Source organism: Umbelopsis ramanniana (assembly GCF_025399195.1).
Source record: "Umbelopsis ramanniana AG unplaced genomic scaffold K450scaffold_17, whole genome shotgun sequence".
Classification (NCBI taxonomy): domain Eukaryota; kingdom Fungi; phylum Mucoromycota; class Umbelopsidomycetes; order Umbelopsidales; family Umbelopsidaceae; genus Umbelopsis; species Umbelopsis ramanniana.
Window position 1 is genome coordinate 30,688 of NW_026252103.1, and position 24,128 is coordinate 54,815.

The 24,128-nt window shown below is 43.0% G+C and overlaps 12 protein-coding genes across 12 annotated transcripts; 7 read left to right on the forward strand and 5 right to left on the reverse strand.

The window, feature by feature from the left end:
* The first annotated feature begins 804 nt into the window (after positions 1-804).
* Positions 805-2,379, forward strand: K450DRAFT_234047 (uncharacterized protein). Its single transcript, XM_051587859.1, has 3 exons — positions 805-994; positions 1,139-1,880; positions 1,951-2,379. The coding sequence occupies exons 1-3, from the start codon at positions 853-855 to the stop codon at positions 2,033-2,035; spliced, it is 969 nt and encodes a 322-aa protein (XP_051445984.1). The 5' UTR covers positions 805-852; the 3' UTR covers positions 2,036-2,379.
* A 160-nt stretch (positions 2,380-2,539) lies between these two features.
* Positions 2,540-3,804, forward strand: K450DRAFT_234053 (uncharacterized protein). The gene is made up of 6 exons (XM_051587860.1): positions 2,540-2,856; positions 3,001-3,052; positions 3,127-3,196; positions 3,272-3,295; positions 3,371-3,450; positions 3,536-3,804. Exons 2-6 carry the CDS (start codon positions 3,038-3,040, stop codon positions 3,752-3,754), a joined length of 408 nt encoding a protein of 135 aa, XP_051445985.1. The 5' UTR covers positions 2,540-2,856; positions 3,001-3,037; the 3' UTR covers positions 3,755-3,804.
* Positions 3,805-5,867: 2,063 nt separating this feature from the next.
* On the reverse strand, positions 5,868-6,375 carry K450DRAFT_234059 (uncharacterized protein). Its single transcript, XM_051587861.1, has one exon. It carries the CDS (start codon positions 6,280-6,282, stop codon positions 6,037-6,039), a length of 246 nt encoding a protein of 81 aa, XP_051445986.1. The 5' UTR covers positions 6,283-6,375; the 3' UTR covers positions 5,868-6,036.
* A 412-nt stretch (positions 6,376-6,787) lies between these two features.
* K450DRAFT_234063 (uncharacterized protein) lies at positions 6,788-8,439 on the reverse strand. The gene is made up of 3 exons (XM_051587862.1): positions 7,857-8,439; positions 7,125-7,769; positions 6,788-6,990 (listed from the first exon to the last, which is right to left on the reverse strand). Exons 1-3 carry the CDS (start codon positions 8,370-8,372, stop codon positions 6,943-6,945), a joined length of 1,209 nt encoding a protein of 402 aa, XP_051445987.1. The 5' UTR covers positions 8,373-8,439; the 3' UTR covers positions 6,788-6,942.
* A 264-nt stretch (positions 8,440-8,703) lies between these two features.
* On the forward strand, positions 8,704-10,245 carry K450DRAFT_234066 (uncharacterized protein). Its single transcript, XM_051587863.1, has 5 exons — positions 8,704-8,968; positions 9,117-9,514; positions 9,597-9,717; positions 9,781-10,102; positions 10,184-10,245. Exons 1-4 carry the CDS (start codon positions 8,795-8,797, stop codon positions 10,000-10,002), a joined length of 915 nt encoding a protein of 304 aa, XP_051445988.1. The 5' UTR covers positions 8,704-8,794; the 3' UTR covers positions 10,003-10,102; positions 10,184-10,245.
* On the reverse strand, positions 9,963-10,613 carry K450DRAFT_234068 (uncharacterized protein). The gene has a single exon (XM_051587864.1). It carries the CDS (start codon positions 10,435-10,437, stop codon positions 10,138-10,140), a length of 300 nt encoding a protein of 99 aa, XP_051445989.1. The 5' UTR covers positions 10,438-10,613; the 3' UTR covers positions 9,963-10,137.
* Positions 10,614-11,492: 879 nt separating this feature from the next.
* On the forward strand, positions 11,493-12,108 carry K450DRAFT_234070 (uncharacterized protein). The gene is made up of 2 exons (XM_051587865.1): positions 11,493-11,614; positions 11,686-12,108. The coding sequence occupies exons 1-2, from the start codon at positions 11,500-11,502 to the stop codon at positions 11,946-11,948; spliced, it is 378 nt and encodes a 125-aa protein (XP_051445990.1). The 5' UTR covers positions 11,493-11,499; the 3' UTR covers positions 11,949-12,108.
* A 653-nt stretch (positions 12,109-12,761) lies between these two features.
* Positions 12,762-14,346, forward strand: K450DRAFT_270474 (uncharacterized protein; the record flags this gene model as incomplete). Its single annotated transcript, XM_051592966.1, has 4 exons — positions 12,762-13,060; positions 13,155-13,429; positions 13,511-13,881; positions 13,942-14,346. The coding sequence occupies 4 exons, from the start codon at positions 12,762-12,764 to the stop codon at positions 14,344-14,346; spliced, it is 1,350 nt and encodes a 449-aa protein (XP_051445991.1).
* A 1,173-nt stretch (positions 14,347-15,519) lies between these two features.
* Positions 15,520-17,347, forward strand: K450DRAFT_234076 (uncharacterized protein). Its single transcript, XM_051587866.1, has 4 exons — positions 15,520-15,898; positions 15,971-16,257; positions 16,330-16,700; positions 16,769-17,347. The coding sequence occupies exons 1-4, from the start codon at positions 15,603-15,605 to the stop codon at positions 17,168-17,170; spliced, it is 1,356 nt and encodes a 451-aa protein (XP_051445992.1). The 5' UTR covers positions 15,520-15,602; the 3' UTR covers positions 17,171-17,347.
* A 1-nt stretch (position 17,348) lies between these two features.
* On the forward strand, positions 17,349-19,760 carry K450DRAFT_234080 (uncharacterized protein). The gene is made up of 5 exons (XM_051587867.1): positions 17,349-17,679; positions 17,749-18,348; positions 18,421-18,504; positions 18,569-19,056; positions 19,136-19,760. Exons 1-5 carry the CDS (start codon positions 17,440-17,442, stop codon positions 19,476-19,478), a joined length of 1,755 nt encoding a protein of 584 aa, XP_051445993.1. The 5' UTR covers positions 17,349-17,439; the 3' UTR covers positions 19,479-19,760.
* On the reverse strand, positions 19,455-21,611 carry K450DRAFT_28989 (uncharacterized protein). Its single transcript, XM_051593559.1, has 7 exons — positions 21,149-21,611; positions 20,982-21,069; positions 20,821-20,892; positions 20,699-20,750; positions 20,261-20,632; positions 20,050-20,194; positions 19,455-19,956 (listed from the first exon to the last, which is right to left on the reverse strand). The coding sequence occupies exons 1-7, from the start codon at positions 21,342-21,344 to the stop codon at positions 19,673-19,675; spliced, it is 1,209 nt and encodes a 402-aa protein (XP_051445994.1). The 5' UTR covers positions 21,345-21,611; the 3' UTR covers positions 19,455-19,672.
* Positions 21,495-23,525, reverse strand: K450DRAFT_234083 (uncharacterized protein). The gene is made up of 3 exons (XM_051587868.1): positions 22,740-23,525; positions 21,883-22,650; positions 21,495-21,806 (listed from the first exon to the last, which is right to left on the reverse strand). The coding sequence occupies exons 1-3, from the start codon at positions 23,366-23,368 to the stop codon at positions 21,773-21,775; spliced, it is 1,431 nt and encodes a 476-aa protein (XP_051445995.1). The 5' UTR covers positions 23,369-23,525; the 3' UTR covers positions 21,495-21,772.
* Positions 23,526-24,128: the final 603 nt, after the last annotated feature.

Sequence of the window (24,128 nt, forward strand, 5' to 3'; positions counted from 1 at the left end):
GTAATTTTATAATTTTTTTTATTTTTATATTTTGATTGCAAGACGCATGATGGCACTTGACTCCAGTTCAAAGGGACTGAGCACCGGTAAGAGAACCATATAAACCAAATATTAGATTGTCAAAGATATTAAGAATAGTGAATAAACTATCATACAAGGTAGCGTACGCAAGATACTTGTGTAGATGTAAAGAACTGCCATACTATCTTTACCACATGATACATCCTTCGTTTCCCCCCAAGTGGTGCCATCTTATTGATATGATAAACCATTTGTTGTACACATCACAACGCTTGATTTGGACAAACTGGATATCTTAAATTGATAAACATACAAATAATTATGCCGCACTTTAAAAAGACCTTCTCAACACTCGTTAGATTGCTCTCTCCGCTCCATCGAGAATAGAATTGACAAAGCAAGTTATCTCAAATTCTTTGTAAAATGCCGCCTATTTATCCCGCACAGGATTCATTCGAAGAGAAACACATTTCAACTTGGTTACCGCATCTAACAGCTCCGAAATAAATATACCCGTAGCTTATGGACCCCCGTCCTTTCAAAAGTATTTACAGCAGTGAAAGTCATTTTTGAATGGACACAGTCTTTAAAACAGTTCATTTTCGCAATGTAGAAGGTCATGAAAGAATGGGTCACTTCACAAACGATAGAATGATATATCAATTTTGGTATGTGTTTGCGATAGCCTCTGGGTTTTGGTCCTGCATTGTGCCAGTTCACGTGCGAGGTGCCCAAAATTTTGTTTACCAAGTCAATTTGAATTTTTTTTTGTGTTGTTTTTTACCTCCATTTTCAAAAAGTTTGAAGCACCACCACAGATAATCCGCTAAAATGCACGAAGCTCAGCGAAGGCAGCTGGTAGTAGGATCAGCTGTTGTCGTTACTGTCGGCGTAATCCTTTATCACGTTTTTTTCCGGAAACCAAATAGTAATTCACCTACTGATGGCAACGACAGGAGAGAATCTTCTCAAGGTATGTAGCAATGTCAGACATTCAATTTCTATATTTGTTGGAATTGGCCATTAGTGGCTACATGACCTCGAAACTAGAGGGAATCTGTCTCTGTCCTTTATTATTCCTAACAGCTAACGAATGTCGTGGTTCTTTTTCAAACAGAAAAAGCAGTCGAGTCCAAAGCTGAAGCCAAGGCTATAGTTGCGGACCAATTGAAAGCAAAAAACGCAGGGGATGAAGACGTGGTCGTGGCTACAATCGAAACCGTTCAAATTGAGGTCATCGAAAAAACTGGCAGTGCTTCAACGGAAGAATCGCTGCATGAAAGTGCAAGTGAAGAGGATGAAGCAAACTCAGTTGCCGATGGAGAATCAACCGATGCTACAGAGGAAGAGGTAGTCAAAGAAATCATTAGGCAAGAAGAAGGATCAATGAACCATATAGCTGAACAATTAGAAGAAGCTGTCGAAACCATTATGACCACTGCTGAAACTGTGGAAACTGTCCTTAATACCGAGCCAATTTTGGATGCTGAAGTGGAGGAGCCTGTCTCCATTGACGTTGAAGTAACTGCCACCATTACTGCCGAACCTAAGGTACCGAAGTCTCCATGGGAAGACGTGCCTACTATGAATGAAACAAACGTATGGGATTCCCCTGAGTGGACACCCCAGCAACAGACGCAGCCTTCGGAGACAAGTACAGCTCGTCACTCTGACTTAAATATCAATTCAGCTCCATTTGTGCCCAAACAGAAGGTCAAGCGATTAGAATCACCAGAGCAGCGTCGTGAGATGATGAACAAGCAACGCCAAACCACTGCTTCCTTCAAAGCAAGATGTAGATATTGGCCCAAGTGCACTAACAAAAAGTGCAAGTACGTTCATCCAATGTATCCTTGCCGGTAAGTTAAATATCATGCATGCCATCGATTCTTTAGCCAATGCACCTAACCTCTTCGATCTCCTTACCAGTAATGATCCAAACTGTAAATTTGGCGAGCGATGTATTTACTATCACGCAAAAGATTTGGGTGCAACCATACAACCAAAGCCTTGAGGTGCGATGTTAGCTTTATGAATCAGGTTTCTATATTTCATTTTTATTATTTCTTTTTCTTTTTGCTCATTAGACGTAAGCTTTTCATTTGTCTTTATTGCAAGGACGATTCCCCCAACGATCGAAGCATCATCCATGTTTCACAGAGCATAGTGACCGTTCTTACCTTCATCTCTCCTGTTCAATTTTTTTTTTTTTTTTGCCTGTAAACAATTTTTTTTCGTTCTTTACACACCATGTTCTTCTTTTGGGCTCTTATACTGTTGAAATTTCTTTTGACTTTTTTTTGATTTGCGTTCAATATACCGCCGTTTTAAACGATGCTTTTATTATGTCGTCAAGCAATGAGACGGGTTCTTTCCCACCTATTGATTGGGTAAGAAGGGGGGGGGCATGCTGTGAGTTCTGGGTACCAAAATAAATGTAAGAAAATGTGTTACGTCACGTCCTTTGCACATTATAAAATATGGCGGAGCTCTCACAATATTTCACTTTTTTGTTCTTTTTGAATACCTTGCATGTCACCTGAGTTCAGTCCCGTCAGGCACAACTAGAAGGCCAGTTTGGACATTGATTTCCTTTTCTCGTCATATCAGTTATTCAAACGCACATCTCCTCTCCAAACTTTGACTATTCGCTTCTGATTTACATCATCTGGCCCTCCAGTCCAATTGATTTTCGTTATTTACTTCTTCTACTCGCGTTATTATATCATTTTTTTTTTATTTTTAAATTTTTTAAAACACAAAGGCCATCAGGGATACAACATCAGCGGAACGGGCTTAATATTTGTATTCTCGAAAAATTCGCAACTAGCAAAGGTAAAACAAAAGTTCATGACATACACCTTCCTCCATGTTGACCATGTCGCCATTCCTACTCCACCCAAGAAAAAAAAATGCCAATGCTTTCGTATCTTCACCACATTTTTAATTTTCTTTTTATTGTTATTCATAATATTCTAGAGTCATACTAGGTTCCATATAATAATATTATTCGACAATGCCTGAGGACGATGTAAGTTTCACATTTGTATTAATATAGCACACTACGTTAGAGTTGACCAACTTAACCTCATCCTTTTTTGATAGTCCAATTGTGTTATATGTCGCGGTGGGAAATCTACCAAGCGAAATTTAATTTTATTTTGCGATGGAGAAGGTAGTTAACATAATACATACTTTCTGATGAGCTATGCAACTACGTGACTAAATGCCATTGCTTTCACAAACACAGATTGTAATTTACCAGTACATCAAGGTATGTAATAACTGTTATCGTAACTAACATACCAATGCGATATCTGAAATACTGATCGCTTATGATTCAACACAGACTGCTATGGGATAGATGAAGTACCGGATGGCAGCTGGTACTGTGAACGATGTGAAGATGGAGTTTTGCCCAGCGAAACGGTAAGTTATCAATTCTTTCATTCATTGTATTTCAAAGAAGGAGCCGCCCATCTAAAAGTTTTTTGTTTTGCCGACTCCCCTGCAGCGAATTGTATGCTGTCCCAAACTTACAGGCGCATTAAAACGAACAACAGCACCAACACGGTATATGCATGTTGTGTGTGCTGCGTGGAGCAAGAACATTGATTCGACGGAAGATCCCTACAACTTCAATAATCAAGAGCTTGACAAACAGACTTGCTACATTTGTGGTAGGAAGCAAGGGCTCTGTGTACAGTGTGAGCATACGTTTTGCACAAAGTAGGTTACACTGTCACGACTTTTTTTTTTCCATAACGAAGTGGGAAAATATTTGTACTGAGCGTTTTTATGTCTATTGTAGATCTTTCCATATAACCTGTGCGTTGGGTGAACGACTAATAAAGCCAAGCGATACGATACCCGACCAATATCAACTGCTGTGTGCTAGCCACGTCAAGGAATCCGATGCTGCAGATTCTTCAGACGAAATACATAGCATCCGGTCCAAAAGTCGGAGTTCTAGCACCAGTCACCGCCGCCGTAGCTTGCAAGCTCGTGGCCGCCTAGTTCAAAGTGAGGATGATGAATCGGATGGAGCTTCCGAAGGATCAGAGGCCAGTGACAAAGGAAACCGTTCAGTGGCTAGCGATGTGTCCATGGACACTGAAAAATCCGGTAGTCGAACGCCACAAAAATTACCTGCCAAGAAACGGAAAATTACCCTCAACAGTAGCAGTGGTAAAAGAAATGGAGACCTTGACCTATTTAAGGATGATCAAAGTGAATCTGACGATGACGACGACGATGAAGATGATGATGATGGACTTGGTACTCGTGGTCCGTCTAGTAAGAAGCCATCTAATGGGGCTCACCGGAGCTCTCTGACCACAGCCACAAAAAGTATGTCACTACAAGAGATGATGCGAAACAAGAGAAAACGGGCGGACATGGAAAAATCAAAAGGTCTGCAAGGTCTCAAACCTACTACAGCAGGACTATCAATCGACAATACTTTAACAGGGTCCAGTGGTCTGACTAAAGTACCTGCTCCATCCACCTCCTCCACACCACCACCACCATCAGCAGCAACAACCAATACTGCGCCGCAACAACCTCAACCTCCGCAACAGCAGCAACCTCCAAAGAACAAGCTCCCAAAGAATGGTATGGGACTGGCTGCCAATGCTGGTCTTGGACTTGGATCTGGGCGCCAACAATCAACAGCTTCATCTGGTACGACTCAGTCGACTGCGACGGCTGCTATAAAAAAAACTGGTGTACCATCTACCACCATTAGCGCTATACCATCTCTTGACTTTGATGCTGTGAGTGGGCATGACCATTTTCTTTTCTATATGCTGACTGGCCATATGGTATTAACTTAGTTCTCTTTTTATAATTAGCTCCAGAATGATATAAGAGGAGGCTCGCATAAATGGCCGTTAAATCAAACAACGCCAGCACTGCTATCGCCCGTCACTGGCCAAGTACCGTTCGAAGTAGGAAACGGTACACCTGGTCATGAACGCAGTGGCAGTCCTGGGACACCAAGATTCGGTGAAAACAAAAAACTTCAAGTTGGTACACCCAAGTAAGTCAAACGTTTTTCTTGTTGAGCAACCGCAGTATAAGTTTTTAACAGTAAAACCAAACCTCCTGTAGTAGTCGAAAAAGTGACTCTCCAGCTTTAGAATATTCGGAATTGATTGGATCCATGAAAGGAGCAATGCAGGAGATGATGGAAGGGATGCTCACAAGTAAGGATTTTCTATCTAATTGCACGTTTTTCAAACCATCGATAAACTAAATCTGGGTTTCTTCAGAAATGCAAAATAATCAGACTTCCAATCCGGCGACGGCCACACCAGCTGTTAACACCGATCAATTGAACCAGATAATATATCTTCAAACTCAATTGCGAAGTGCTGAAGCTGAGATATTCCGTATGCGCGAACAACAGCGATCGGAACTAGATGCTTGCAAAAGAGAAGCCGAACGCAACCACCGCCAGTTCAAAGCCAATGTACTATCTATTTTCGAAACACTGGGTGCCAAAGTACCTGGCATCACAGCCACTCCGGATAACATAGAAGACTATGTTCAAGAGTTGAAGAATATTGTTGTTTCAGCAAAGTTGGATGAACGCGAGCGGGACCGCGTCCTTCAAAAGGTAATGGCCGAAGTCAGTAATAGCAAGATAGAAGACTTTGCCAGATTAAGGTCATGAAATACCCAACCCTATACATATTTTTGTTGTTTTCCTTTCTTTTGTCACGCACGCCTATGTTTGCTGGTTCTTCTCTCATAATTGTACATTGTTGAATTAAAAGAAACAGGTAGTCTTATTTTGATAATGCCAAGTAGTAAGCATGTACTTAGATGGAGATGCGCAATTGCTTGAGTCAGTCATGGAGCTGAATGCGACGGCAGCTGACGAAACGGCTTGTACTTTACGCGAATAGCTCCGAGCAAAGTTGACTCAAGCACCGCTTAAATCCCTGGGAGTCTTCAACACTTTGCGTTTAGTTAAATCCACGATATCACGTATTTTAGAAGGGATGCAAATCAACCATGTTGACAGGTAGCGCATCTGGGAGAGAAGCCAAAGAACACCGTGTGGGATGGAAACCTAGTTCGAGCCATTTCAGCGCATGCCGGCCGGATAAGCTCCGTCGTGTAGAGAGTGAACATCAGGATATAGTCAATATCAGTGACCTGAGTATCGACATGCCTGGTTTTTGAAACCAATATAGAGCAGAAAGAAAGCAGCGCAGGGCAACGAAGGAGAAAGCCAGGACGAGGATCCATCATTTATAGGAAGTGGACGCCGGGTAAAGTGCCAGAGGTGCAAAAAAAGATTTTGTTGCGATGTTGCAAACTTTTGCCACAGACACAAAGTAACATATGGCCATCCGAATATATTTTGGCTACACTCGGATTCACTCCACTACCTCGACACATCGTCCGTCGATGCTAGCATCGACATGAAGCCACAGATTAAGCGCATCCATACACCTGACTTACGAAGGAAGGATGTTGATTCCTCATGGAGTTGAGGCATTTTATTTGCAGGGTGATACCAATAAACAAGGCTGTAATATTGAGTTTCTGTATTATCATGCAATAAAGTGGAGGGAAATAACGGAAAATGTCATAGCTCATGTAGGCACGAGGTTAATTAAGGGACCAAGGTGAAAAAGGAAAAACGGTGCGAATGAAGAAACATCGGTCATGTTTTTGTCTTGACAAAAAAAATGGAGCGACAGAGCCATGGCTTTTACTCTCCTCTTTTTTTTTTTTTAAGGTTCGGTGGATCCCTTGGCAGGCAGTGCATAGCTAAATGAACATGGGTATATTTTTGTGAGCACAAATTATTTGATCATCCCAAGTTGGTGGATTAGTGAACTTCAGCTGTGTCACGCATCTCAAGCTCATCGGTTGACCCTGGACTACTCGACGAACGTGAACCGCCTAGAGCTTCCAAATATCGTCGTTTCTTGGTAGGAATTTCCATGGTATCTTTGTTTTGTAGGATAAGGGACCTTAGCACCTTGTTCTATTAAACACCGAAAAAAATATATTAATATAAAGGACGACATGAGCCAAAAAAAGAATGCCTCGTGTCGTTCTTTTATAATGGCTTCCTTCCTTACCTCGACTTCCAGATCATGCACTCTATTCTTATACCGTTCTAATTCTCTTGAGTTGTTGAGGAGCATCTGTCTTTCCAGTTGAGATTCCAAATCTCGATTATGCTTCATCAAGTGTGAAATACGATGCTCTAGTTGTTTTTCATGTTGTGAAGGCTGTGGCGGCGGTGGTTGGCTGGTGCCTTGTGGTGGCGGTAAGACGGGGCGATGACTTCCCGCTACGGAGTTTGGATCTGGGTAAGTGGATGCTCGAAAAGGGCTTGGCTTTTCTTCTGATCGATAGCCGTGTTCATCTAATGACAGTGCCCTTCGACCACTTTCTTTATCAAATGGACGTGACTCTGGGTGTGGTATATGCAGCTCTGGTACATTAGGTCGCGTTCTGATCACGGTGGTGGAATCGATGGAGTCTTGGCGGTGATTGGATGGAAGGTTGGCGTTTTGTGGCTGAGGTTGGCTGAGCCGTCTTTGAGTCTGAGTTGAATTGCAAGCGGAGCCTCCTTCTGCACGCCTATGGCGATTTAGAGCGTCCAGCCTTGCAAATGACCGATCGCAAGTATTACATACATAAGGTCGCTCGCCTGTATGAAGTTTTTGATGTCGCTTCAAATCATGGTGTCTTCTAAATTGATGTTGGCATACCTCACACTAAACATGTAAACAATGCGCAGTAACACGTTAGTTTGCAGCACACACAAAAGACATGGGAGAATAGAAGAGAGAGAGATTACTTGCCTGGTATGGCCGTTCCGCAGAGTGAGTTGCAAGATGTGACTTCAGATTGTGAGGTCGACTGAAGGTTTGATCGCATTCCTTGCAGACAAAAGGTTTGTCATGAGATAAAAGTTCCCTTTCATCGGACGAAGCCGACTTGAGTGGAAATGATCCGTAACCAGAACGAGAAGTGATTGCTGCTGATACAGTGGCGTTGGTAGAAGGAGGTGATTGGGAATTGCGAATAGGAGATGACGACGTATGGCTCCATTTATCCGCCGTACTACTAGACCGACTGTCTTCTCTTGATACCATGATAGGTGGAAACGGTACGGCTGGACTTTGCGGTGTAGGTAGGTGTGATGTTGGCGGTTGAGCAGGTTTTAACTGGTGATCATTCGCTTCGGCTGAAAAGGCTGCTTTGGCGAGGGCATCCATGCCTTTATTATCGTCGTTTAATAATAACGAGATAGAAGACGTGGAGTCTTTTCGCATAGGTTCTGATGGTGAAGGACGATCCAGTATTGGAGATGCCATGCAAAAAAGCAATAGAGCAAAGCGAGCGAAACAAGGAGGAAAGAGAGAAAGTAAGTGGCTAAGGAAGGAGGAAAAGGAAAAAGAGCTGCTAAAATTTGAGGCTTGACAATTCGTCGCAAGTCCCCGCGCCCCCATTTTTGCAACAGTGACACCGCCGCTTGTTCTGGACCTGACGTCGTCCCATTGTGGCTGATGCACGCTGCATTTGGTAATGTCCCAAAAAAACCGATATCCGGCCATTCATCATGTGACTGGACAATCACCTGACTTCAATTTTTTGGCTTACGCTTGATCGAGCTTTGGTTGGCTGGGACAGCTGGGACGTGTTGACGGCACAACAATTACCAAACTCCCCCGCACAAACCACCCCTCAGCTGGTTTACAACCATCTCTTTCATCCGGTTGAGCAGACAACCGGTAACATGGCATTTCGAAGTGTGAGAAAGCGCGACGATGACATTTCTCAATACCACAAACCTAATTACGGATCTGGATACCCCGAACATCCCTCAATCAAAAAGACAAAGTTGGATACGTGGTCATTGGATTATTTATTGCGCAATCCAGAATCAACAATGGCCGACGTTGATCTAAAGGTATGCATCATGCTATACGTTACTGGGAGTCTCCCATAGAGACTGTCAAAAAAATTAGCTCTCCACTCCTTTAAACCATAGCTCCGCTTCAAACGCTTTTCCCCCCGCACAACTATGTACTGACAAAACTCACTCTTTGTGTTGGTAGACTATCATATGTCCTGCTTCGTTTCAAATACTACCTCCTCAAGACAGGTCAGACCTTTTAGACTATCTACCTTATTTCGTCAAAGTGTTTGTGCGTCGAGCCGTCAGTCCATCGGATGCTATCATCTCAAGAACCGAAACTACCATACGACCAAAGTCGGACCAAGAAACCCTTCAACTTCGATTAGATCCCAATTGGGAAGAAATGCCGGACAAGTCATTGTGGAATGATGGAGCGTTCCTGGAAGCGATGGTTCAATGGCAGGAACTACTCAAACGTGGTCAATTTTTGCATACTTCAAATGATCTCGACCTCACAAACGATGAGGACAAGAATCTCGCTTTCGATGCCTACTGGGGAGACTTAGGTGAACGTGAAAAGATGCATAATGTGGCTGGGTAAGCAAGCATGCAGTCAAATTGCCAATCAACTCATGAACCCCTAACTTATCACTGTTTTCTTGTATACACAAACAACCAGAGATTCAAAAAACATTACTCTCAAGGATATGTGTCGTTTAGAGCTTATCAAAGTTAATGATGTATTGATATACAAACGAAATTTCAGTGCAAGCAAAGTGATTGTGGATCTCAGTATGCAGGTAAGAAAAATAGTAGGATCTCCACTGTCATCGTTCTCTAGTCTAACCACTTTGCGCCCTTAGGTTGTAAAAGCAAGTGGGTCATCGGGGCTCTCGATACAACTAGGTGGACAAGTTTATGAAGATTTTGAAACGCCAACCGCTCTGGAAACAAAAATACTGGATTACCATGGACGTGTCACTAAAGAAAAACGTCCCAATGGAAATGCCTTCAAAAGCATAAGGCTTGTGAGAAACAATAAGGACATGGGTAGATTGTTTGATATTCGCAAAGGCTTGTTATGATGGACGCCAGCCTGCCCTTATGACTCTCGCATCTTCTGCGACATTTTTTCCATTAGCCTCATTTCCCACCTTTTTTTTTTTATCTTTTCTTTCAAAAAAGGTAACCCCATCTTGCCATAACTCCCAGAAAATTCTCTAAATTAGTACTGATTTCTTGTTCTTTTTCTTTCTTGTACATAAGAGATTGCTCCAACGATGGAAACTGTGTTTCAGCAATGCAAAACAAACAAATGATAAACTTTCTTGGCGATAATTAAAAAAAAAAAAAAGTCTCCCAAAAGATAGTATTCTACTCTTATTTCTAAGCAACTGACGGGTTGCGGTGGAGCCATTATACTTTCTGGCTGGCCAGTTTCGAGCAGAGTAAAACAGATTGGTAAAAAAAACAACAACACAGCAGCATATTATATATGGTCTAAAGACATTGGTACACATAAGGAATCAGCCACCATGGGACGCAGCCTTAGAATGATATGGAGTATGTTGTTCTCAGTGAGAGATTTTTTGTTCTCTTGTGGACTATACGTCTGTGTGGCTTTGTGGTAGTTGGGTTCTGCAATGTTGACCATCTTTTTATTGTATCATCCATACATCTTATTGGCAAAATAACCGTTCTACCATTTATTATCCATTCTGTGGTTCCCTTATTTAATATGGTTATAGTGTGTGATCTACCGCAATGTTATTGCATGGTGTGAAATCAATACGGCCAGCATTGCACATCCTTTTATGAGCACCAAATGGCTGTATGCGTAAACTTTTGTTTCTTCAAAGTTTGCCTTACGGTGATTACCCATGTTTTAATTTCTTACAAAAAGATGTTTTTCTTCGCGATACTCAACACTTCTATACATCCCGCTCGTGCTGTATGGCAATAGTTCCACTACCGGGTTTTCCGTGCAGGCTGCTAAAATGGTATTGAGGCTGAGAGCCATGTGATGGCGAGCACAAGGTGACAAGTTTAAGATATGTGGCGAACCAGTTAGCGAAACGTTCGGCAGGCGCTAATGTCTGATTTAGATTCCTTTTGCGAATACTTGGTGAACAGAGCTTGATCGACTCATTTGCAATGAAATGTCCCGTAAGGAATTATATCATATCATGGCTAGCCAACATCTCTACGTCAAAATAAACGGAAGAGAATAAGCTTCTATTGCAAGTATTTTACGTCACCAGAAAAGAGACTGCGCGACGTAATATTCTCGTGCATCTTTGTGTGAACGGCGGCCTCGAAAGGTATGGCAACAGGACTCTTTCCCTTTTTGGCATGTTGTGATGCACGTCCGACGCCGCACAATGCCAGCAGCCAATAGCAACCAGTACATGCGTCGATATGTTGACGGAGGCAACGTCAATTGATTAGACGCATTTGTCATCCTGCTTCATATGGGTAAGTTTCAATCTCTCCACGGTTTGCGCAGTCATATTCTACCAAAGTATAAAATGGGGTGTCAAAAAATTATCAAACGTGATTTATCATTCTAATATCATATCATCATGCCAAAGCCTCTATTCGCACACTATGCCGTCTACTTCGATGACCTTGACGCAGCCAAGAAGTTCTATGATCCCATCGTCAAACAGCTTGGTCTCAAGTTAACACATGATTATGGTAATGAAAGATCGTTTCGCGTTCTAATCTGGTCATGTTATCCGCGTTAACACTTCACGTATTCCATGTAGGTGAGCATGGATACTATGGATACAGTCGTCCTGAAGGTTTTCCTGCCGAGTTTGGCATCGCCAAAGGCAAAGCTGGTATGAACCACTTTGCTTTTGCTGTAGATAGTGAAGAGGAAGTCAAAAAGTTTTACGAAACTGCTATTGCTGCTGGTGGAAAGGACAATGGTGCTCCTGGGCTCAGAACTCAATACGGTCCCAATTACTACGCAGCTTTCGTGTATGATCCTGAGGGCAACAACGTTGAAGCCGTCTATTCACCATGATTAGTTAAGTAGTTCAACAGAAGACGCAGGTTGATACTTGAAGAATGAAGTTCTTGTTAGTTTACTGGTATATGAGAGTGGTGTCATAGTAGTTCAGGGTTCTTATTCCAGTTGACTCAATAAAAAGGAGAAGTGGTTGTAAAGATCAAATTGAAAGACATGTTGCTGGTTAAGAGATGAGAGGACCTGAATATTTTCAGGTTTGTGATGAGTTGGCGAGTTCATGCAGACAGGTTATCTCCATTGGTATTTTGTAATATTCACGCTGGGCGCTGGTATTACATCTATAACATTGCTAAAGTGAGACTAAAGTGGCAGGCGTACCAAACAGTTGTTTAAAATAAACGTCATTCGAAACTTCAATGAAAGTAGACCAGCAGGCACTTTTGCACACCATTCGTGACTACATATGGTATTGACACTTTAATACACAATTCAGCTATATGACGATGTCGATGACGACTGTTGTTCACATCCGTGAGCCAGACATGCAATACAGATACGTCTATAAGTACTCGATAGTCACACTTAGGTTTCTTTCATTCTCTATGACAAAACGGGCAACGTATTTAGATAATCGCTTTCTATGATGAAGCTTGGTGCATTAACTTAGCCTCACGATTCATGCATGGATAGGACTTCCTCACTCGTTTACGCCAATGTCAATCAGGAATGAGCTTATCGCAAGGGAACAGTCTGTATGCAGGTGTGTTTGGGGGGCTGGCGATATTGCGGCTGTGTGTGACCTCTTTTTTCTCGATGTACATTAGTTCAGAAAAATCGATCTCAGTACTCTGCATCGTTTTCTCTACTATGGAACAAACGAAGAAATTCAAGGCTATCATTGTTGGAGGTTCTATCTCTGGACTGACCTTGGCACTATGCTTTGAGAAAGCCAACATCGACTATATCGTACTGGAGGCCCGAGAAAAGTTTGCCCCGCAAGTCGGTGCATCAGTCGGTCTTTTCCCTAACGGTCTCAGAATCTTGGACCAACTGGGCATCACGGAAACAATCGAGCGGTCGACAGAGCCGCTGAAGAAGGGATACCTTCGATCAAGCGATGGAAAGACCTTTTGCCGTACAAAGATTTTTGAGCAACTACACGAACGGTAAGTATTTTTATGTCTTCTCCAATGTTGCATGGACGAATTATGTTAACCAAGTGATACCAATATCCGGTATTCAATTTTTGGCTTGCTATAGGCACGGATATACATTTATCTTTTTAGAGAGGCAGCAGCTGTTGTCCTTTTTGTATGAAGCTGTGACCGACAAGTCCAAACTTTTGGCTAACAAGAAAGTTGATAAAATTGCAGAAGATCAGCACGGAGTAAAAGTTACAATCACGGACGGCTCTGTCTATGAAGGTGATATTGTCATTGGTACCGATGGTGTATGGAGCTCAGTACGAGAGCATATGTGGAAAGAAATGGAGAAGGACGAAAAGTTAGCTGCTGTGCTCGAAGAGGACCGCCAAGGTATGCTCATTGTGCCCTGTTGCAACCTGTACTGTCATCGTGAATTTTCGCAAAGCAAGCATAAACTAACATCCATTTTAGCACTATTCTGCGAATACAGCTGCCTGTTTGGTATTTCCGACAAGGTCCAAGGCATTCATGAAGGGCGCACCAATGTAATATATCGCTCAGGCACATCGTTTCTCTCGGCGGTAGGAAAAGGTGGTACCATCTATTGGTTCTTTTTCGAAAAGCTGCCTGAAGTCTATAAGGCGCCAAATATTCCGCGTTTTTCAGAACAAGACGCTATTGACTCTGCTGAGAAACAGGCAGATTCCCTTTTCACTGAAGACATCAAGTTTGCCGAAATCTGGAAACAGCGAAGACATGCGGTCAAAGTGGCTATGGAGGAAGGTGTGATCAAAAGGTGGCATTATGGCCGTACAGTCCTTTTGGGTGACGCGGCGCACAAGGTAGGTATGAATGTCAGCTGCATGCTTGGTTATCTTGTTTACCAAGACATTACTGTTTAGTATACCGCAAACTTTGGAATGGGCGCCAATAGTTGTATTGAAAGCGCAGTGGTCTTCACAAATACTTTGTACGATAGTCTCAAAGAAAAGCCAGATGGACTAGATCACAATGATATTGAGCAGATTTTCACTACGTACCAGTCGAAGCGACAGGCCCATGTGGAAGGTGTATGTACTGCTTCATCCGAGACCACCCGCATGGAGGCATTGGATGGATTCAAGCGTGCTATTATGGGAAAATACGTCTTTCCACTACTTGGTGATGGAGTCAAGCTTAACATGGTGAAGGCGCTCATGCTGCCTTCGCCAACATTGTCGTTCCTAGATAAGCCAACCAGACCGCATACAATCCCATATTTAGATGAAGAGCAGCCTAAGGGATGGTTCTCATGGCTTGGCTTTTAAAGTGAAGGAAATATATTCACTAATTTTATGCCTTATGTCAGATATTGTCAATGTGATAAGATTTAAGTATCTATTTAATACATCAAGTTGTTCTTAATATCTGTGTGTTGTAGACAAATTTGCAGGTTTCATTGCTTGCAGCATTTTTAACAAAATAAGCCCATCTATTTCTAAACTATTAAATCTGGCCTTTAGACACTACTTGATGCCAAGCCATTTTTTTTAGGCTACACTGCAGATAGTATTGCAGTTGTCTCTTTGTATGACATTCCGATTGCTATATCGCTGACCATCGTGGCTATGGCAACTTTGTTTTTTATGTGTCCAAAACAAGAGGCTTCTCGTAACTCTACATATTACGCAATGAGCTTACGTATGATTAGCGGGTTAAATAGTAGTGTTTTATTTCAAGTGATGGCCGCATGAACCAGTCCGATTGACTCATATCAATATTGCCTACCAATGCTGGCGTAAGCAGCCGTCATTCAACGTGAGCGGATAAATTAGGATTGAAATACCGAGTTGATCTGGCATTAATTTTCCGAACAATTCATTTCATGGAGATAGAAGCATACGAAGCGAGCATTAGATATGCATAGCGTTGTTCTCTGGTGAACTTAATGCTAAAGTTAAATATTTATATACCTTTGAATTTGCCATGAGGCATGATTAGACTAAAGAATTGGTAGAAATATTGCTATTAATGGGAAGGTTTCAACCCAACCCCCATTTGACTCGTATGGAGGGCTTAGCGGCTATGCTTAGAATTCTACATATACTCATAAACACTACGTTATCTCTTTGCGATAGGGCTGATAACCTCAAAATTTAACTAACATGATAACAGCCGGTGAAAAACTGTGTTCAGGGTACCGTTGTCGTATGCTACCTGAACTATGCACAGTGTCTGAGAATGAAAACTTAGTTGCCTGATCGGCTAAAGTAGGCGGTAGTTTTCCGGAAAACCCAGCCAATAGAATTGGGCATCCTCTCTTGAAAGCATTTTCCCCTACAAAGCTCGAACGATCATCATGGAGTGAGGGGAATGATAGATTTGCACAGGTACCAAGAGCGCATGAAGCATGGTAGTTAGACATATTGGAGGTGACAGAGAATTAAATCCAACAAGTGTTCCAAATGTTCTCGGCTAAAATAATCCTAGGTTTCCGGGGAGATACGGCGTATAAAAACCAGCCTCTCCTGTTAAATTGATTTCCTTCCTATTCTTAAAACACCTGAAGTCGGCCATCATCACTATGGAGAAGTCAAAATTCAAAGCTATCATAGTAGGAGGGAGTGTAGCCGGTCAGACCCTATCACTTGCCTTCGAAAAAGCCAACATCGACTACGTTCTGCTGGAAAAGCATGAATCCTTCGCTCCAGAAGTAGGAGCATCCATCGGCATCTTCGCTAACGGTATGAGAGTTCTGGATCAACTTGGAATATGTAATGAAATCGAAGCTAGGACAGAACCTCTCAGGGCAATGAGCAAGCGTGATGGAAAGGGCAACGAATTTGACTACAATGAAATTCTCAGTAAAATTTCAGACAGGTACGTTGATAACACCTAAAAACATGACATGAAGCAGGCGATCTCCCATATTTATCATTCAGGTAATGACAGACACGGATATACTATCAATTTCATGGAGAGAAAAGATCTACTATCGGTCATGTATGCCGCGCAACCAAATGTATCCAAGCTACTCTGTAACAAGCGAGTGGATAGCATTGAACAAGGTGATAATGGAGTTAAAGTTACCACGTCAGATGGATCAGAGTACGAAGGAGACATAGTTGTTGGAGCTGATGGTGTCTGGAGCAAAGTACGGCAAATGATGTGGAATGCTATGGACGCCGACAAAAGTCTTCCTAAAGATGTGGCAAAGGATTTGGCCAAAGATAAGACAGGTACGATATCCACCATTTTGTATATGCACAAATCATTTGGATGGATGGCTAATAATGCATTTTGTTTTGAAGTCCTGACTTGCGAGTACGCCTGCGTTTTTGGTATATCGTACAATGTTATGAGCATACCGGCTGGTCACAATAATCTAGTGTTCCGACATGGATCATCATTCTTGATCTTATCTGGCAAAAATGGCACTGTTTACTGGTTCTACTTTGAGAAGCTGGACAAGAAATACGCTGTACCCAATATACCACGATACACTCAGGAGGATGCCGTCAAGACTTGTGAGAAACAGTTAGATGCTATCATCGCTGAAAACGTTACCTTTAGAGAATTATGGGATAATCGCAAGAGTGCGATCAAGGTTGCATTAGAAGAAGGAGTTATGCGTCGTTGGCACTATAGCCGCTTTGTTGTTCTTGGAGACGCTGCTCACAAGGTAATTGTTGGACGAAAGACAGTTGCTTGTAAAAGAAGTCATACATTAACGAGAGTCTTGCATTTTAGATGACACCGAATATGGGCCAAGGCGGAAACTCTGCTATTGAATCAGCTGCCATCCTGAGCAATTGCTTGAAAAGCGCATTGGATAAGAATAATCAACAGCTTAACAGCAAACAAATTGATGAATGCTTGAGCCTTTACCAAGCGGAGCGACGAAAACGCATCAAATCCGTATCCACTCGTGCTGGCGATGCCACTAGAATGGAAGCTTTGGATAGCATGACGAAAGTTATCATGGCTCGCTACATCATTCCCAGTCTTGGAGAGAAACTAATTTTGAAACTGATAGGAGATCTACTTAAAGAAGCTCCATCACTTGACTTCGTTGACAAACCCACTAGAGCACACTTGGTTCCATACTCTGACGAGAAACCAAAGAAGAAGAAGTCAATTTTAGGCTTCTAGTGGAACATTTTTATAATATCTATACAGCCACCCACAGTAATTCATACAATAGAAATGTATACCCAATATTCTACTACAAATACCAAAAAAAAAATCCCCAAAAAAACGTAATGCTGCTCATTTCGAAGTGGCTTGGCCCTAACCCATATGACTGCTTTTTCCGCAAGTCTGTAGAGAGACTATGAAAGAAATTTCCCAATTTTTTTTTTCAACGAGTTTGGCAGAATTCAACATTTCGCGGTCAAGAATACCCCTTCCATCCAGTGACGATGCCCGCAAATAAACCACAAAGAAAGAAAGTCAAATCAACTCCCAAGAATGTCCTTGGAGATAGCAGCCAAAAGGACGAGACCGAACGAGATCTCGAAGCTTTGGTTTTCGGCGGCGATGCGGACGACATGTGGAATAAAGCTGGTCATGAGTTAAGTGACGAAGAAGCAGATTTCGACCAAGACGAAGTCGAAGTATACGACGAGAATGATAATCAGAAGGAAGCAGATGATCAACAAGTATGTTGGGAAATTCTTGGTACTCAATTTTTTTTTTGCATCAATTGATTGTTAACAACAACCCAACAGCTATTCTATTTTGACTCTGGACCGATTGCAACTCCATCAGATCAAGCTAAAGAGGACGAGGAGGAAGTCGATGAGGAAGATGCCAGTGAAGACGAACAAATTGAAAGTGACGTCGAAACTGAAGATACGGAAGAGAGCGAGGATGAAGTAGATAGATTGAAAAGAGTTCAAGTGGACGGTTATGGCTACGGACGCAAACCAGCATGGGAGGATCAAGATGATTTTTCACTACAAGTTTCATTAGTCGACGCTAACCGAACCAAAAAACTGCGAGAAACCGAAGACGAAGATATCATCAGTGGTGTTGAATATGAACAGCGACTTCGTCGACAATTCGAAAAGGTCAATCCTGTCCCAACATGGGCCACTATTCCATCATTGCGACAAGCTAAGAAAAGACGCAGTAAGGCTGTTGAAGGATCAGATTCAGAATACTCTGATGAAGAAGAGGAGCATTCTGATTTCGAAGAGGATGATGATGTTCATATGATGCGTAGCACACACGGTATTTTGGATAAGCGACGAGCTTCCAGGAAGTTACCACAAAAGGATCTTTCTATCATCCGCTTGAGGAACGCCAATCAAATGAATTATTCCCAGGTAAGCGCGTGCGCGGCCACATATCAAAACACCCCCCTCCCATCATACTTATGCCCGCTTCTCATTTATTAGTCGGTTATTTCCACTGTTCAATTCCATCCAAATTCTCAAGTTATGATGACGGCAGGTTTAGACAAGACGTTACGATTGTTCCAGGTGAGTTTGGTGAATGCACACTTCTTTTGACACCGTGCTATATGCTAACCTTCGTACCTTTCAGATCGATGGCAAGGTGAATCACAAAATTCAATCAGTATACTTTCAAGATATGCCCATCCATCGATCGGCGTTCCACCCCGATGGAGATCACATTGTGGCGACGGGTCGCCGCAAATACTTTTATATTTATGATGTTCAGAGCGGTTCGGTTGACAAAAGCAGTGGTATCTGGGGTCGTGAAGACCGGTCTTTGGAACAGTTCTCCATCAGTCCTTGCGGAAACTACATTGCTTTCCTTGGTCGTGATGGTTACATCATTTTGATCAGCTTCAAGACCAAGCAATGGATCGCCAACCTGAAAATGAATAGCTCTGTCCACAGTGTCGATTGGTCTGCCGATGGCAAGTACATCTGGGGAGTTGGTATTGACGGCGAAGTATACCAATGGGATGTGGCGCAACGAGCCTGCGTTCACAGATGGATGGACGATGGAGCTTTCAAGCCGTCGGTTATGGCCGTCAGTCACAATGAAGACTATTATGCTGTCGGGTAAGTTATATTACCGCTGCTTGACATGGGTGTGAATTATACCTAACAACATCTGCTAATATCATTTTGATATCTCTAGTTCCAAATCCGGCGTGGTCAATGTGTATGGAAGAGACGTTTTGCGCACTGATTTGTTCAACCCGACCCCGCTCAAGGCGTTGGGCAACTTGACTACGCGCATCAATGAGATCAAGTTCAACCACGACTCCCAATTGATGGGTATCTCCAGCAACCGCAAGAAAGACCAATTCCGCCTTGTTCACTTGCCATCGCTCACTGTGTTCTCAAATTGGCCCACTGCTGCTACCCCGTTGTCATATGTCTCTAGCTTTGACTTTTCTCCCCGTAGTGGCTATCTCGCCATTGGTAACGACAAGGGTCGTGTACTACTTTATAGACTTAACCATTACCCTAGCGCATAGAGGAAGAAAAAGGAGGAGAAAAAATGTTATTTAGATCACTTTTGGTGAACTACTTAGTTTCTTTTTTTTTTTTGTTTTTTCATCACTCATTTTTCATTCTAGTTCCACGGTTTTCACTGTACATTTTGATACATGCTCATGTTTAAATACAGCCGAGTTTCAAGCTTGGTCACATTAATTTGAAAAATAAGTCTTCATTGTTCAAATGGCTGAACAGGTCCTGCTAAGGTTCGTCGAGCTGCGCGAAGTTTCGCTGATCGACTTCTAGAGTTTGCTTCCACCTCTTCAAGAGGAGCTTGCACGACATGTTTGTTTAGCAGTTCAAAGGAAGGGCTTTCCGTGTGCACGCCGCTGTTCGTATTAGAATAAACAAAGCGCTGTTGGTCAGACTCATCGTCAGCATAATGTTTCCGCCGCCGTGAGTTCTGTCGATGTGCTGCACGCTTTAAATCAAATTGATTGACCGGGCGGTCAGTAGCTGAGTGAGTCACATAGAGGAAGAGGGTTAGTTAAATGGTGTCCAATTTCAATTGACCACCACACGTGTGTCTGCGCAAAACATGTCACTCACCTTCTAAAGCACGTTTCCCACTACACCGATGGAGAAAGTTTTTGACCATCCTATCCTCCAACGAGTGAAATGTCACTACAACTAAACGCCCATCAACCTGCAAGAGGTCTTCGGTAGACGCTAAAGCACTACGTAGTTGTTCCAACTATCGAATTGGTGAATTAGTCACCTTTTTTTGTTGAACCTTTTGTTGTCCGACCTGGCTACTTACCTCATCATTGATGTGTATGCGAATTGCCTGAAATGTTCTAGCCGCTGAATTGCGAACCATATCATCACCGCCTCGGGACCAGCGAGGTTGCGGGCACGCAGCTTGTACAATTTGGGCGAGAGCAAGAGTTGATTTTATGGGTTCGTTCACACGCGCATTGACAATAGCGTCTGCAATTTTACGAGATAGTCGGTCACCACCATATTGATAGATGATGTCCGCTAACTGTTGTCTCGAGTAGAAGTTTACTACTTCATATGCTGTAATGGATTTTGGGACGTAGGGCTCTTGATCGTCCGAACCTCGCGCAAACATGCGCATGTCAAGGGGTCCATCTGATTTGTATGAGAACCCTCTCTCTGGCGTATCGATCTGTCAGGCGAAAAATGGTAAATAACCGTTGCAATGCTCGTACCGATCATAATTAAAAATACATACCTGTCCACTAGATACGCCAATATCGAATACCATGCCATCGAAACACGGTGAGCTGTCAGAGATCGCTAGTAAGTCCACTGACCGACTTCGTGTTGCAAACAGAAAAAAGAAAGACCCTTCACCTCCAATTGAGCTGTTCTTTCACCAAATTATCAATTTCACCAAATCTTCCAAGGATAGGTATCAGCCTACCACTATATTGATGTTTATAGCGCGCAAATTAGAACCTTTCAGATGATACCAGGCAAGTGTAGCGAAATAAGGTGGTAAATGGTACTCTTACCGATACTGTTCCAGGGCAGCCACCTCTTTTGCACGGTCATAGGCGACGGGATCCTGATCTATAGCTACAACAGTGCAATCGCATGAATCTGCCGACCACAACGACAAGTTAGGTTAAGAGACGAATATTCAAGTTGTAACGCAAGAATCTCTTGAGCGTAGAATTACCAAGGATTGCTCTTGTATAGCCTCCATCTCCATAAGTTGCATCACAGTACACGGCTCCTGACTTTGGCTTTAAGAACTCGAGTACTTGGGGAAGCATTACAGGAACATGTGTGCTGGGGAATGCAGCGGTGTTTATTGATCTGACAAGCGATCGCATACTTGCCCAACCGCTTCTGGTAAACGGTCGCAAAGACATTACGAAAGTGGTCACTGTGGTTGCCAAGGGATCGAACAAAGTGTAATGAAGGTAGCTGTAGTCAGAGCAGAGGGAGCTGTTAACCACAATAGAGCGAACACACAATAAAAAAAAATTGTCAAGTAAGTGGCCAAAGCTTAATTGCTGGGTTGGATGAGAAATTCGGGGAGGACGTGTTATTTCTTTGTGTTTTGGTAATTGATAAAGTACTGTAATACAATAAAAGAGAGAACAAAAAAAAAGCAAAGGTATGGGGAACTATCATATACAATCACAATCTACAGTATAGTCTAAACTATAAAAGCCCGAGATCTTCCTGTGGTATACATATGCATCTCATCGCAAACTTGAAAAGTGGTACGACAGAGGATAAACGGATGAGGGCTTTGCAAGGAATGGCCGGTTTAGTACTCTAGGACTTTGAGTCTTTAATTGGAGTTTGTAGATGGATTGACGGCACACCTGTTTGAAGAAAAGAACAAAAATGGGTCAGTGGATACGTAGCCGAACTCCAGACATCCCAATCAAAAACACCTACATCCAAATGCGAGTCTTATATGTTTTGAACAAATCACGCACAAGTTCTCTAAAGTCAATTCTTCGCTCAGCGACAAAATAAAATGTCAGTTTGCGTCGATCCCATTGGAATTCGGCATCCACAACTTCCATAGGCAGTCGCTTTTGCCTGGTCTTGGTCTGGCAGACCATAACAGCTTTGATTTCATCTTGTCTTTTCGATAGCAACATGGCGATTTCAGCTGGTATAGCTTTTCGATATATTTGTTTAGGTCGTAGCTCCTTGCTATCCTGACCATCTTCCCCTGTTCCATCTTGTTGCTGTTGTTGTTGCTCCTTCTGTATAGCTAAAGATTCTACGTATTCAGGTGTCAAATTTTCCACTATGATTTTGCCGAGATCTTTTCCTCGGTCAGCTTCTACAATGACCAAGTCTCCTTGTTTAACTGGGCAAGAACTGGTGTCGGCTACGTAGTACAAGTCCGATCGCCCAGCTTTGAATTCTACCATATACAATGCCCCTGATGCTGGTACTTGATCTAGAGGGATACCTTTGCCCATATCGTTGAAGATTTGGGTTCTCTGTCTATCATTTTCAAAGTAGCCATGAATGGTTTCCAGTACGTCGTGCGACAGGCCGGTCTTGTTCGGATCATCAAGATGGACCTTGTCCAACAGGTCTGTTAGCTGATAGGTATCCTGAGGTTGATGTGAAGGAAGCATGTATGGGGTGGTTGCTACTGAGTGGCGACGGTATGGCGCTGGTGGCATGTATTCGCTGGTGGATGATCTGAGAGAGAAAACCCGAAAAATAAATAGGAAATAATTAACATCTTATAAGGGAGCTGCGCACCGTAAATGATTTTTCTACTCGCTTACCTCTGGTGTGCCATCCATTGATCAGATCGAGGAGGAAGTGTGGAAGAGAGAGGAGATTGATTCAGGATGGAGGACGAACTATTATACATAGAGTTGATGGAAGGTGGAGATCGCGTGGTCGCCATGGGATGCCAGCCAATGGAAGTGGATGAACGCCTTCTATGCGGAGTCATGGTCTCGGATTGTCTGCTCCATATGGACTGACCAATAGCATCCAAAGGCGATGCGTCCATCATCATGCCAAAGGCAGCGGTAGAAGACTTTGAACGCATGCGGGGATGAGACACTGACTCCGGCTCATTTTCTTCCTCGTGTGTAGTGGCTAAAACATGCTTTGACCATAGTTGATCTTCTGGCAAAAAACCTGGATGGCTGGTGGACTCAGATGAGAAAGAAGGTCGAGGGGTACGAGGAAAATGGTATTCTGGAGGTGAAAACGGTGTGGATTCATTCCAGATAGAAGAGGATGTGGAGAAGTGTGGCCATGGCGAAGTCTGCGGAATATCGATACCGCCGGCATAATGAGGCGAAGGAGGTCCTATACGTAATGGGTGGGTAGTGGGTGATGGCGATGAGCGCTCCGAGTGGTCTGCCAAGGCATGCGTGCTTGCTGGAGGCGAAGGGGGCATCTGGTTGTGTTCCTGAGTGAGTTCAGCGGGAATTGATATGTTTCCATTTTTTTCAATTTTTACCGTTGGATTCCACGGAGCAGCAGAAACGTTGAGCTCCTTCAAAGTATGAATCTAGAGCCGAGGATCTTATGAATACACCGAGACTACCAACGATTATTTTGAGTGAGAGGGTTTACCTGTTCGCGCTGGGCCATGCAAAGAAAGTAGTGTAGACGAACAAAAGGAGTGAGGTGATGGGAAAAAATGGCCACAAGGGAAAAAATCAAGTCAAATTGAGTAAGGGCGTAACACAAATTTGCCTGGACCTGATGTGGGGAACACACATTGTTGCTTCCCATATTTGCCTTTCTCCTTGCCCCCCACACTCTCACACACATGGATGGCCAGGCATCACCTTTGTTTTAACAAGTAGTTTATTCACAGTGTATATAAGAAGAAAAGTTCCAAAACCACACAAGGACCAGTTATAGAGAAAAAAAATTCAGATACGGGGGTTATGTACACACAGCTTTGCACCTGGTCAATGGGCAGCTATCGTTAAGGCTGAAAGAAATGTGGTTAGAAGCAGTCCGAGTGGCGTGAGGTCATCTGAGCTCCGTGAAACATGGAAACACTGGGAGAACTTACAGTTGGAAGAAGAGTAGTCATTGGAAGCCTGCCGATGCTTGTTCTTTTGTTTTTTAGACTTGGAGTTTTTGCTTCTACTCGTTTCTCCATCCGAGCCAGCCTTATAGCTCACCTCCTTGGTAGGCACCTT